Genomic DNA, 14082 nt, shown 5'->3' with positions numbered 1-14082 from the left:
CCTTATTATTTTGTAAAATGAAGTTATTTTATTATTTTAAAAGTTGGTAAGTACTATCTATAGCAAAATATTAGATCTGGATTATAGTCTTTTCTGCAGTTTTCTACATATTTAAATATTTTCTACATATTTAAATATTTTCTACATATTTAAATATTTTCAGATTTAAATATTAAAAAAAATTTAGAAGAGGGGGTGGGAAATGTATATTAATTCACCACGGAAAAAATGAAGCCTCATTCGATATAAAGTAGTTTTGGGAGAGGGGTGAATTTGTTTAAAAAGTGCCCATGTGTGCCGGCAGGTGGCATGGTGTTTAGGGACTCTCACATGGCCACCTGAAGTTCAAGTCCTGAACTGGGAGGCTTGCTTTCTCACTTTCCCTCTCTCTCTCTCTGTCTCTCTCTGGAAATATTTTTTTAAAAATAATAATAAATAAAAGCTATATAAAATAGGAACCGTAGTTGGCATAATGACTATGTCGCTGGACTCCCATGTAGTTGACCACGGTTCAAGTCCTGGACCCAGTGGCTTAAACTCACGCTGAGTGTGTGTGTGTGTGCGTGTCCAAGATCCCAAGAAGAGAATGGAGGAGAAGGGATTAGGGCATGGCCATCTCCCCTGGGGGATTATTTCTCCCTTTCTGTCTCACTGTCTCTGTCTTTCTGGTGAGCGCACGTGCCCTATAGCAAAAAACTTCTCAAAAAAAAAAAACCAAAAAAACCAACTAAACTAAATGTAATGACTTGCTTATGAAAAATCCTTGGTAGAATTACAAAATAAAATAAACGTACTGGAAATGCTGAAGTTAGCAAAGTAGGAAAAAAACCCACATGAAATACATTAGAAGGGCCTAATCCCAGGCTTAGACGCAGGCAATGCAAACGCATTAATTACTTGGACACATTCTTAATTAAACAATGGAATTACAGCAGAGAGATGTGAATTGGCTAAAAACATCGGCTGGGTTGCCCACTCGGGAAGCTTGGCAGGATCACCCTCCATTTCTATACGCAGATTACCCCCCATATGCAGCTCATTAAGTCCTGCCAATTTATCTCCTAAACGTTTCCGGACTATCTACACCTTTTTGACATTCAGATAGAAAAACATTTTTATTTTAAAAGAATTACTTATGTAATTTTATTAATTATTATGTTATTATTATTATTTTTTTACTTCGCTAGAGGGCACAGATGCTCACCAGAGAGAGAGAAAGTGAGAAAGCAAACTACCCTGTCTGAGACTCGAACCACTGTCAGTCATATGGGAGTCTACCTTAATCACCTGCTGGCCCCAAGATTTAAAAAAATCTTAAAAGCCTTTTTTTGATGTTTATATTCTGACCAGATCAAACAAAGAGTACAAAGATGCATATTATGAAATACCTTCTACCCGTCTCCACCCCTTTCTCTTCCCAAATACAACTTCAGTTTCCAGTTTCTTGTCTGTCCTTCTAGAGAAGTCTCTGCCCAGATATGTGGACATATGGCAGGGTCTTCACAATATTCATGGAAAAGCATGCACTATGAAAAGCTATCCTTAGATTTCAAAGATTTTTTTGTACCAAAATAAACTTGTACTTTAATTCAATTTTTTCGTGTTATTTTGAAGTCCTTTCACATATAGATATGCTGTTTTCTTTTTCTCTAACTTTTGGCTATAGGACATGTGGGTGGGTCCGCCAGAGAGAGAGAGTGAGAAATCACCCCTGGAGGGATGGCCATACCAAAACCCCTCCCTCCATTTTCCTCTTGGGATCCTGGACACACACACACACACATGCACACACACACACACATACAAGCACAGCGTGATTTCCAAGTTGCTTTGTCTGAGACTCAAACCATGTACTCAGCCATGTGGGATCCAGTGCCTTAACCTACACGCCACCTGTTGGATACACATAGATACACTTTTTAAAAAAAAATTATTTAATTTTATTTACTATTGTCATTTTATAATTTGATCAGAAAGAAAAAAAGAAAGAGAAAGAGAGAGGGAAAGTGAAAAAGCAAGCCTGCAGGTCCAGGACTTGAACCATGGTTGGCCATGTGGGAGTCCAGCACCTTAACCACTATGCCACCTGCTGGCCCTGGGGAGGCATATTTTTTCACACTGTTTCCATAAGCTCTCCCCACCCCATCCCACCCCCAATTAACAATATATCTTGGAGATGGCTTCATATCAGTACATAAAGTACTTTCCCCCTTCCTTTAGACAAATGTTCTTTATTCATGATGGGGCACATGCGCACACACAAGAGAGTGAAAGAGAGAGGTGAGCAGCCTCCACAGGAGCTGGTCACACCGTGATCCCCTTCCTCCAGGCCTCCAGCTCCTCCTATCTTGGGCACTTCCCTGGTGCCCAGCATGTTTCAGGCTGAATGGACACGGATTCTAACTGCATGTGCCACGTGGGATCCAGCTTCTCTCCAGAGCACATGACTGCGGCCCCACAGAGCCAGTCCCTACTCCTTGCACAGATGAGCTGTTTATTTTGCCGTTTCCTGTATTCCACGCTCACAAACAAGACGGTGCAGTGAATAGCCTTTAAGTCTGTCCTTCCTGTGTTGCCAGTGTAGCCGCGGGGCTTAATGCAGGAAGGGAACTTTTGTATCAGAGCGTGTGCACGTTTGTCTTTTGATAGACGTGGGCCAGACTGCCCACCAAGGGGCTGCACCAAGGGCTAGGGTTATTTTGGTACAAAAATTGACACTCCCAGCAGTGATGTATGCACACACACACCCTCACCAGAACAATGCCTTATCAAACTTTTGGTCTCTGGTAATTGGATGGATGACATGGCATCATATTTCAATGAAGGAGGGAGCAACAACTAGGCACGGAAGAAAAGTCACCTGAAAGGAAGCAGGCATCCTCCCAAGGGGCTGAACTGCCTGATCCTGCGATCATGAATAAACATGAGTATCAGGTGCCACCAAGCGATTATTGACCAGTTTCAGGTGACCCGCTCTGAGCAGAGCTAGGCTGTTCCCGTTAGACCACCCACAGAAGACGAGAAGCTTTGGGGACCAGCAGATAGCGTAATGGTTACAGCACTGAACTCCCTTGTAGTCGACCGTGGTCCGTGTCCTGGACCTGGTGGCTTAAAACTCACACCAGGTGTGTGTACATGCATGCCCAAAATCCCAAGAGTAGAATGGAGAAGGGATTACCGTATGGCCATCACCCCACCCCCACCCCCAGGACATGATTTCTCAATTTCTGTCTCTCTGTTTCTTACTCTCCAGCGAGTGAATGTACCCTATAGCAAAAATCTCTCTCTCTAAAAAAAAAAAAAAAAAAAAAAAGACTAGAAGCTTCTGAAGGGAAGGGACCAGGCTGTGTTGCAGGGACTTGGCAAACCTCTGTGGGATGAAAACATTCATGTGAGTGGTCAGAGGACAGGAGGCAGGTGTGGGACGACTTGCTGGGACCCTAGGATACACTGGTCATCAATGCTGGTCAGCGTGAAGCGGGTGTTGGAGAATCGTGCGAAGCCATCCCGGTACAGCCAGGCCCGCAGCGGTATGTACTGAGGTGAAGACGGGGAGAGGAGTAAAGGGAAAGATTGCACGCAGGCACCCTTGCCCACCAGCAGCTCCCCCTGCGGTTCCCGCCCCCCGAATGCCCTCCCTCCTTTCTCAGTCTCCTCTTTCAAGTGCCTGCTCTAACATCAGCTTCCTCTGCTTCTACCTGTTCCTTCTCTTGCCAGCAGGAGTTGCAGAACAGAACACCATGAATGGGCCTCTTCTCTGCCCCACCATGAGTAACCCCACCAGGCAATGAACCCCACGGGGGCAGGGTCTAAGCCTGCCTTGGACTCCCCGATTCCTGCCCAGCACCGAGCAGCACACCATGAAGGCATCAAAGTTTAAACATTTACTGAATGAATAAGTGGATGAATGAATAGGTGGAGTATAAGAGGGTAGGTCTGGGGCCAGCAAGTGGCATGGTGGCTGAGGCGCTGGACTCCCACATGGCCAACCATGGTTCAAGTCCCAGACCTGGAGATTTGCTTTCTCACTTTCTCTTTCTCTCTCTCTCTCGTGAGTGTACACACCCTGTAGCAAACTTTGAAATAATAAATAAAATTAAATATAATTATTTTAAAGAGAGGTAGGTCTGGAGGCCAGGCTGCCTAGCTTTGAACACCAGCTCTGCCGCTTACCAGCTCTGTGACCTTGGCAAGCCACACCACCTCCCTGTAACTATCCCCTCTTTTGCAAATGAGAGCAATAAGAACCTACCTCACTGGGTCACTAGGAGGACTGAATGAGATCGAACCTGCTGCTTATTAGGGCAGGGCACTTAGCTGGTACTCAGTGAATGTTTGCCTGGTTACCATGGGTGACTGGAGAAAGAACAGGTGGAAGGCAGAACTACCAGTAGTTGCTGGGGCATCTAAGGTGGTAAAGCTTGGGCATGTCTGCCTATTCTCACTCATCCTTAGATGTCCCCCTGGGCTCTCCCAGGCACAGATTAAAACCAGACAAGCGGGGCCAGCAGGTGGCATAGTGTTTAAGGTGCTGGACTCCCACATGACCGACCACAGTTCTAGTCCTGGACCTGGTGGCTTGAAACTCACACTGTGTGTGTGTGTGTGTGTGTGTGTGTGTGTGTGTACACAAAATCCCAGGAGAATGGAGAAGAGATTGTGGAATAGCCATCCCCGCTGAGGGTGATTTCTCACTTTCCCCCTTACTGTCTCTTTCTGGTGAGCGCACACACCCTGCAGCAAAAACCTTAAAAAACAAAAACAAGAATAGACAAGTTCACTCACACAAGGCACCCCCAGAATGGCCTCTGCTCTCTGTACCCCCAGTCCAGCCACCCTGACCCCAGCTGCAGGGGGGCTCTGCTTAGTTACTCACCGACATCACCAACACATAGACACGCAGGTCAAACTTGCGGCCTGTCAGGCAAGGAAAGAATTAATTTATGTAACAAATATCGATGGAGCGTCAGGTTTGGGAGACAGGGCAGAGAGCAGGCAGGCGTGAATCACTGCCTTCATGAAATGCCCAGGGGGACGGGCTTTGAACCTGGGGCATGCTGGGCTGTGTTGTTGGCACATGGCCAAGAGGGACTGTTACCCGCTGTCAGACATCAGGATCTGGGGCTCAGAGGCAGATCAGGCTGGAGACAGAGCTGGGAGTCACTGGCATCCAGTGGCATTTAAAGCCAGGCAGGATGGGGTCACTGGAGGAGGGAAGGAAAGGAGAGGAGGGAGGAGAAGAGACCCAGGACTGTTCCCTGGGTCAGCCATCGCCCGAGGAGGTGGGGAGAGGCAAGTGGCATTACCACTGTTGCAGCAATGCAGCTAAAACAAGACCCCTGGGGTGGCACCTCTTCCCCCACACACCTGGCTATCTATGATCACAGTCCTCATGGGGAAAAGCTTGAGCAGGGCTGGCCTGGAATACCTGTCAGGCTTCAGGGAGGAGGCACATTCCACCTCAGGGCCTCTGCCCTTGAAGTTCCCTCTGCCTTGTACTCTTGTCCTCCATCCGTACCCAAAGTGACTCTTGGTGGTCAGTCAGGCCTCGGCCTGCAAGGTACCTCCTCAGAGGGGCCCCACATGCTCCCCAGGTCGCTCTCTGTCCTGTCACCCTATTTGATTATAACACCCATGATGTGGGACTGTTTCACCTGCTCTCTGACCTCTGCCCATTTGGGATGCATGCTTCCAGTGAGCCGTGTGGACAGCCAGCATCCAGGACAATGCTGACACTGAGTAGGCGCTTTATAACTATTTGTTGGTGGGGCCAGCAGGTTGCATAGTGGTTAAGGCACTAGACTCCCATAGGACTGACTGCGGTTCAAGTCTTGGATCTGGCAGCACGCCAGGTGCGTATGCGTGTGTGCCCAAAATCCTGAGAGGAGAATGGAGGAGAACGCATTGCGGCATGGCCATCCCCCCCGGGGGGTGATTTCTCACTTTCTCTATCTCTATCTCTCTCCATCTCTCCAGTGAGCGTCCTATAGCCAAAAAAACTCTGAAAATAAATAAATAAATATTTGTAGGCTAGGTGAGTGAATGAATGCAGTGTTTTGTTTTGTTTTGTTTTGTTTTTTGAAGAAGGGAGGATTTTGTGAACAAAGAAGGGAGTGGGAAAGGCATGCCAGCCAGAGAGAGCTGCATGGGTGATGGCTAGGAGGTGGGAGTGTGCAGGGCAGAACTCCTTTCCTGCATCTCTTCATGCCTGGTGTCAGGCTGGTCCCTTGCAGGCTGCTAGTCAAGACTTGTTGACTCTGGCCTTTTAGTGGAAGGACAGGGAGCAGAGACAGCCATCTTACCTCCTATCAGGTAGGGGTTTTCGATGTACCTCTGAGCTACATAGTTCTCCACAGGAATCTCATCTCGCTGGTCATCAGAGCTTCTTGTGTCCTAGTTGTAATAATAATTATTGTTAACATGTACCAAGCATTTCCTGCATAGTAGGCATTTTGTTAAGGACTCTACTTGGTGTATTTCATTTGATGCTTAAATCAACCCTGTCAGGACCAGCAGATGGCGTAGTGGTTACATTGCTGGACTCCCACATGGTAGACCATGGTTCAAGTCCTGTTTCTGGTGGTTTCAAACTCACACCAGGCATATGTGTATGCCCAAGATCCCAGGAAGAGAACAGAGAAGGGATTGCAGTGTGGCCAATCCCCCTCAGGGGTGATTTCTCACTTTCTGTCTCTCTAGTGAGCACACGTGCCCTATAGCAAAAATCTATTTAAAAAAAAAGAATAAAAACCTTTTCAAGTAAGTACTAATATCATTCCTATTTTACATATGAGAGAGAAACTGAAGCACAGAAAGGGAGAGGGACTTGCCCAAGATCACACAGCCAGTCAGTGGTACAGCTGGGCTGTGAACCCAGGCAGGCTGGGCCCTTAGCTCAAGCACTAACCTCTAGACCTGTGCTACCCAATTGGTGGCCACTGGTCTCACGTGAAGATTTCCATTTCCATTTAAATTGATTGAAAATGGGCAGGCAGGTGGTGTGGTGGCTGAGGCACTGGACTCCCACTAGGCCAACCACAGTTCGAGTCCCAGATTGGATAGCTTGCTTTCTCACTATTCTTTCCTTTCTCTCTCTGATCAAATTTAAAAATAATAATAATAAATAAAATTAAATAAATAAGAAAAAAGAAAGGGATTGAGGGTAAGTGGGATTAATTGCTATGACATGCATGAACCCAGAAGACAATGTGCTGAACGATAAAAGCCAGGCGTGAAAGGGTAACTACTCCATGGGCCTACTTAGACGTGGTACCAGAGTGGGGACATTCGTAGGCGCAGAAAGCAGAGGGTGGCGCTGGGACCCGAGAGAACTGCGGGATGGCAGTCAGCGTTTACTGCGTGCAGAATTTCAGTGTGGGATGAACACGTTCTGCGAATGGCTGGTGGGGGGCATGCATTTAATGCTGCGGAGCCATATACCTCAAATGGTCAAAATGGAAAATTTACATTTGCGTATTTTACTACAATTCATAGTAGTAAAAACAGGAAGGAAAAGAAAAACTCAGTCCCACCAGCCATACTGCAAATGCTTGATGATGCCAACACGTGGCTCGCAGCCACTGCACTGGACAACAGATACACACCGCCCCACTGCTGTCAGGAGTCCCTTCCCCACCGGTCAGCCCAGCTCGGGAAGACAGCAATGCTCTCCTGCAGGTGCATGGTGCCTCGCTCTGCAAAGCCCCTTCCTACCCCTTGGGCCCTCCGCAGTAACCCTGCAAAGCTGCCAAAAGACAAGGGCCCACCTCTTGGTGATGTTGCACAGCAGCCCAGGGGCAGGGGGCACTGGAACTCAGGGCTTTTGGGTTCCAGAGCAGATTTTCTCTGTCCAATATGGCCTACCTCAGGGTCTCTTCCCAGAACCCTGACTGCCCCCCAACTCACGTGGCCACCAGAGGGATTGACAGCGCTCCGGGTAGGCTGGGCCTCTAGGCTGGTGAGCTTCTTTCCAGCAGTGCCCTGATAGTTTCACAGAGGAAAGGGGCAGGGAAAGGAACACGTTGTAGAGGAGGAGATTCATGTATTGAGCACCTGCGGTGAGCCTGCGGGTGCAGTGCAAGGGGTCGTCAACAATTTCATGGAAAATGCATATTAGGAAACTGCGTGGAACTTAATATTTTTTTACAATAAAATAAACTTGTACTTTAATTCCACTTTTCCACAGACTTTTTTTTTTTTTTTTTTAAGTTTTGCTATAGGGCATTGGCGCTCACCAGGGAAAGACAGAAAGAAAGGGAAAGTGAAAAATCACACCCCAAGGGGGGAGATGGCCACCCCACAGTTCCTTTGCCTCCAGTTTCCTTGGGATTTGGGGCACACAGGCACATATGCCCAGAGTGATTTTCAAGCCACCAGGTCGAGGACTCAAACCGCATCGTCAGCCATATGGGATCTAGTGCCTTAACCTCCACGCCACCTGCTGGCCCCTCCACAGGCTTTTCGAAGTCCCCTGGTATGTTCTGGTCCTGTAGGAGTTCAGTCATCCCGTCCCTCCCACCTACCCTGACCACTGTCCCCCAAGGTTCAGAGGGCTTCAGTAATTTCCCCAAGACTACACAGCTGCTGAGTGGCAGAGGCAGGATCTCAGCCCGAAGTTCTGCTGCACCGTGTGTTGGGACAAGGTTGGGATGGGAGGTCGTGGGAGCTCTGAGGCTCAGTTTAGGATATGGAGAAATTACCAGCCAAACTCATAGAGATAGAGGGCGTGTGCTGAGCACTTGCTAAGTGCTAAGTGTTGGGATGTTGTAGGGTTTTCTGCTTAGGAACTCACTGAATCCTCAGCCAGGACTGTTTCCTGGGGGCACTGAGGTAAGGTCAATTGCTCAAGGTCACAGAGCTCTTGTGAGGCAAGGTCAGGATTTGAACCCAGACAATCTGGCTCCAGAGTTCCACTCCTATGGGCAGGCCTGTGGCCAGAACTTCTTTGTGGCCCTCTGAGTTTTGAGGGAACGAGCGAGGGGCCCCTCCTCCTGGCGAGGGTAGAGGCGGTTCCAGTTCCGAGAAGAAAAGGAAGAGAGCTCACCTTCCTCCAGTCCATGATGTCCTTCAGCCTCCGGAAGAGGAAGATGCCCTTTCCCTGCGACCGGGCTACCTGGCGTGGGGGCGGGTGGAGAAGGGCCAGCTCTCAGTCAGTGGTTCCTTGTTCCTGCCTGTGCCTGGAGCCCCTCCCCAGCATGTCTCTGAGTCCCTCTGTCCCATAAGTCCTCAGTTATCCCCATAGGAATGGCACAGCCCAGTCCTGACGGGACTGGAACAGGAAAAAGGTACTAGTGGAGGGAGAGGGGGTTGGAGGGAGAATGAGTGACCGACTTAGCTCACAAAGACATACATTTGCATGAATAATGCATAAGGACAGACAATTAAAAAGCCATTTCCAACAGTCCTGGGAACATATCATCCAATTCTTTTTTTGGAAATCAATTTGCCTTCCTAATTAGGTTTTGCTTCAGCTAATACTGAAATCAGTCTGCCTTTACTGAACCCCAGCATGGATAATTCATAGCTTCACAGAGTCTAGGGGCTGGGAGAATCTTTAATATCATGCAGCGTAGTCCTCATTGAAGGCCGTGCTCCCTGCTGTGACGTCCCTCTACAACAGACACCTGCTTGGCCTTGCACACCCGTAGCTCCAGGGAGCCCACTACCCTTTCCTCATCCCCAAACAGTACGTTCTCTTGGAGGAGAACATTGCTAGGCAATCATCCAAAAGGTATATATTAAGTGCCTGATGGGTACTTGGTGAAACCCATGGTATGCTACCACTATACATACTCCCTGAGAATGGCTGAAATTAAAGACAAAAAATACCAAGTAGTTGGCGAGGGTGTGGAGAAACTAGAACGCTCACACACTGCTGGCAGGAGCACACATTGTTTGGAAGCTGTTTGGCAACATCCACTAAAGCTGAATGTAGACACACCCTCCCTGTGACCCAGCAGTTCCTCTCCTAAGCACCCACACAACAGAAAAGTGTGCATACCTCAGCCCAGGGACAAGGGGAGGGACATCTTTGCAGCACTGTTCATAATATTCCCACCCTGAAACTCCAACTGGATGAATATTCACTCAACGGAACAGTCCACAACAATGACAATGAACAATGTACAACCACCCACGTCAGAACGATGAATTGCCTAAACAGAATGTGGGTGGAAAGAGAACCCACACGCAATGTAGTCATACCATATTTCTCCAACTATATAAAGTACAAAAACAGACAAATCTACGCTGCTGGCGACCTAGGGGGCTGTGAGTGGAAGGGATCTGACAGGGTCTGCTAAGAGGTTGTTTATGATCTGAGTATGATCTGGTTACCAGAGTCTGTTCATTTTTTATTTGGCCCTGACCTTTCTTCATTCAAGGCAATTCCCCAGGATCTACAGACTTGAATGAGAACAAGATGTTCATCTTTATTTTCACTAACCTCTAACCAGGCTTTTCCTTTTCCTTCTATTATAAATGTAGGCAACAAGTCATAGGAGTATTAGCCATGCCTGTGACTTTGCCATCAGAAGAAATCACGGGTTTACATTGAGTTACAATTGTTGCAGATCTGGCAAATACTGTCCATGCTCCTCCTGACTTTGAAGTTAGTTGGGTGGGGTCTGCCGTTAACTGTCTTTCACTGTTAATGGGAAGCACATACATTACTACAGCTCAAAGAATTTTTGGAGTTTGTGTGGCAGCCTTGAGAATACATCTCACAGGGCTCCAGCTACAGGAGGGTGACTGGCTGGGAGTGCCAGCCTCTGTTTGCTGACATCCACATTGTGCTGGCCAGGAATGCGCCCAGCCAACGGCTGAGTACCTTCCCCCCACCACACACACATACACACATGAAGAATGGCCCATTCCTGAGAGACAAGGGATGCTTAGGACAGCCAGCTCAGCCCAAGGCCTCCTCAGATCTGCTCAGCCGTCTAGGAGCTTACACCCACCCACACTTCCTCCCTTCTCCTTCCCTCCCTCCCTCTCTCCATCCCTTCCTTCATGGCATTGAGGCCTGACAGCCTTCCCAGCCTTGCCCAGATCCCTCCCCATTCTTACTCTGGCAAAACTCTGGCATGCTTAATTTATCTTGGGATCTGTTTCTTGGAGGACCTAGACTAATGTAGTTTGATAACTGCTTTTCAACATAGCTGGCCTCTTTTATAGTCAAAAAAAATTTTTTTATGCTTTTAAAACCAATATTCAGGGACCAGCAGATGACATGGTGGTTAAGACACTGGATCCTACATTGCTGAATCTGTGGTTTGAGTCCCAGACCTGGCAGTTTGAAAATCACTCAGGGACTGTGTTCCTATGTGCCCAAAATCCCGAGAGGAGAATGGAGGAGAAGGGACTGCAATGTGGCCATCTTCCTGGGGTGATTTCTCACTTTCCTTCTCTCAGTCTCTGTGTCTCTGTGGTGAGCATGTATACCCTATTGCAAAAAATCTAAGAAACAAACAGAACAAAACAAAACACTATTCAGGGCTGGGTGGTGGTATTGCAGTACCAATGCTTTGCGAGGCTGACCTCCGTGGGAAGGTCCTAGGCGCTTATCCAGAGATCCCCCTGAACATGCTAGGTGCATGTGCACCCATGATCTGGGGTGAGACTGGGTGGATCTCCCCATCAAGACCCTGCTGAGGGTGCCTGTCTTCCTGTTTCTCTTGCTCATGACAGGAAGCTTATAAAACCCCACTATTCTTGCACAGGTGTAAGTGTACTTATCTTCAAACTCATTAGGCTAGACACATGAAACAGGTATATTTCAGTAAAGTGATTTTAAAGATAAAAGGACCACTGTTGTGACGAGGTCTATGCGTTACATCAAGTGCCAAAGAGGCCGTGATATAAAACAGTTCAGAACCCCTGGCCTCTTATTTAAAATACTGTGAGTTGGGTTTTCTATCATTATCACCATTATTTTAATTGTCCGAGGCTCCTGCATTCTCCAGAAAGAGAGGGAGGGGGGAGAAAGCACCTCCTGATGGGGTATGACCATCTGCAATCCTTTCTCTTTCATTTTTCCTTCCTGTTGGGATTTTGGGCACTTATGCACATGTGCCCTGTGTGTTTTTCTTTCCTTCTTTTTCAGTTGTTTTTGTTTGTTTGTTTGTTTTGTTTTTTAGTTTTAAAATTTTGCTGTCAGGTGTGTGCTCTCACAAGAGAGAGACAGACAGTGACAATCATTCTCTGAGGGGATGGCCACACTACAATCCCTTCTCCCCACTACAATCTCCTTTGGGGATTTTGAGCATGAACGCACACATGCCTGGAGTGATTTTTCAAGCTGCCAAATCTAGGACTCGAACCATGCAGTCAGCCATGTGGTATCCAGTGCCTTACCCTCCATGACACCCACTAACCTATGCCCTGTGTGTTTTTCAAGCTGCTGGTGCTTGGATCTGAACCACGTCAGCCATGTGGGATCCAGCTCTCTTCACCAGTAGACTGCCTGGCTCACTTGGGTTTTTATTATTTACTGGCCAACGCATTCCAGCTCTTAGAAATCTACAGTAAAAGGGACCAGCAGTTAGCGTAATGGCTATGTCACTGGACTCCCACATAGTCGACCACGGTTCGAGTCCCGAACCCGGTGGCTTAAACTCACGCCAGGTACAGGTGCATGCGTGCCCAAGATCCCGAGAGGAGAAGGGAGGAGAAGGGATGGCAGCAGGGCCATCCCCCCTGGGGGGGGGGGGTGATTTCTCGCTTTCTGTCTCTCTGTCTCTCTCTGTCTGGTATAGACTCAAGGATATCTCCAGATACAAACCCAGAACCTGCCTGTGTGGGTCAACTGTGCCGCCAGCTGGACCTCCAGACTGGACTTGTAAAATTTTATTTTATTTTAATTGACTAGGAAGTACATGCTCTTGCCAGAGAACCAGAGAACGAGAGAGAGAGACAGAGCGGGGAGGGAAGGTAAGAAGGCATGCCCCATGAGAAGACGGTCACACTGTAATCCCTTCTCCTCTACTCTGTTTTTGGGATTTTGGACACACGTACATATGTACACACACGGGCACGCGCATGTGCCCAGAGTGTTTTTCAAGTTGCTGAGTCTGGAACTCAAACTGAGCAGTCGGCCATGTGGGGCCCAGCTGCCTTAACCATCACGCCACCAGCTGGCCCTAGACTGGACTTTTAAATGTCATACCCAGGGGCCTGTTCTTACATTCCCCAGGGGTGATGGCAAACCTCTGAGTTGGGCTAGGGCTCGGGCTCAGTGGGGAAGGGGTCCCCGTAAGAGATGCTGCTTCCTACTCCCTTTTGAGGCCACCTGACCCCTCCCCAGGCTGCTCTGTAGTGAGCAAAGCAGAAGCCTTTGGGGAAACCACAGAAGAGACACCGAAGGCCTGTCCTGGTACAGGCCTGGCCACGGCAGCTGTGAAAACTGTTGCCTACGGTGGACAAGGACCAACTGGGTGACAAAGACAGGCCTTGTGGGAAGAGTGGGGTTCTGGGGACTCTTCCCTCTGTTCTCTAAATTTAGAGTAATATTCTGTTTTTAAAAATCCTTCTTTCTCTCCAAAAGAATCCAAATGAGATCCCAGAACTAACTGTCTAACCCAGGGGTTCTCAAAATGTGGTCCCTGGACCAGCACCCTCACAACTTAGTGCGTTGGTTAATTTTAGGTATCAACTTGACTATGCTATGGTGCCCAGTTATTTGGTCAAACACTAATCAAAGTGTTGCTCTGAAGGAATTCTGCAGACCAGTAACTTTAAATAAAGGGCATTGCCTTTGATGACATGGGTAGGCCTCATCCAATCAGTCGAGGACTTTGGAGCTGTGACAAAGAAGCAATTCTGCCTCAAGACTGTAATGTAAGCCCTGCCATGGTAACACAGGGGGTAGAGTGCCGAACTGCAGTGCTGGAAGCCACATGGCAACTGCAGTTCAAATCCCTAGCCCAGTCGTCCTGAATCATGCATGGCACACACAGGAGTGGCCATGATCTGATGGCTGGATGACTGGAAGAAGGGGGTTGCCCATGATCAGACCCTGTAGGGGTGCTCTCCTCTCTCTCTCTCTCTCTCTCTCTCTCTCTCCCGATCAGTCTGTCCTTCCGC

General features: G+C 48.1%; 1 protein-coding gene across 3 annotated transcripts in view; it reads right to left on the bottom strand.

Annotated features, from left to right (window-relative positions):
• TTLL9 (tubulin tyrosine ligase like 9) overlaps positions 1-14082 on the bottom strand; it is a 45592-nt gene that overhangs the window by 15785 nt on the left and 15725 nt on the right. For 2 of the 3 annotated variants that reach the window (XM_006154728.2, XM_027774275.1), the window contains exons 6-10: positions 9044-9112; positions 7906-7980; positions 6303-6393; positions 4877-4917; positions 3450-3537 (exon numbers count right to left, since the gene is read on the bottom strand). In XM_006154728.2, coding sequence (XP_006154790.1) covers positions 3450-3537; positions 4877-4917; positions 6303-6393; positions 7906-7980; positions 9044-9112 — 364 coding nt within the window. The remainder of the gene's footprint in view (positions 1-3449; positions 3538-4876; positions 4918-6302; positions 6394-7905; positions 7981-9043; positions 9113-14082) is intronic. The other variant, XM_027774274.1, reaches the window with a different exon arrangement.

The sequence above is a fragment of the Tupaia chinensis genome, unplaced genomic scaffold (assembly GCF_000334495.1).
Source record: "Tupaia chinensis unplaced genomic scaffold, TupChi_1.0 Scaffold000418_1, whole genome shotgun sequence".
NCBI lineage: Eukaryota > Metazoa > Chordata > Mammalia > Scandentia > Tupaiidae > Tupaia > Tupaia belangeri.
Note: the sequence above shows the minus strand (reverse complement) of the source record. Positions and strands in the feature narration are given on the sequence as shown.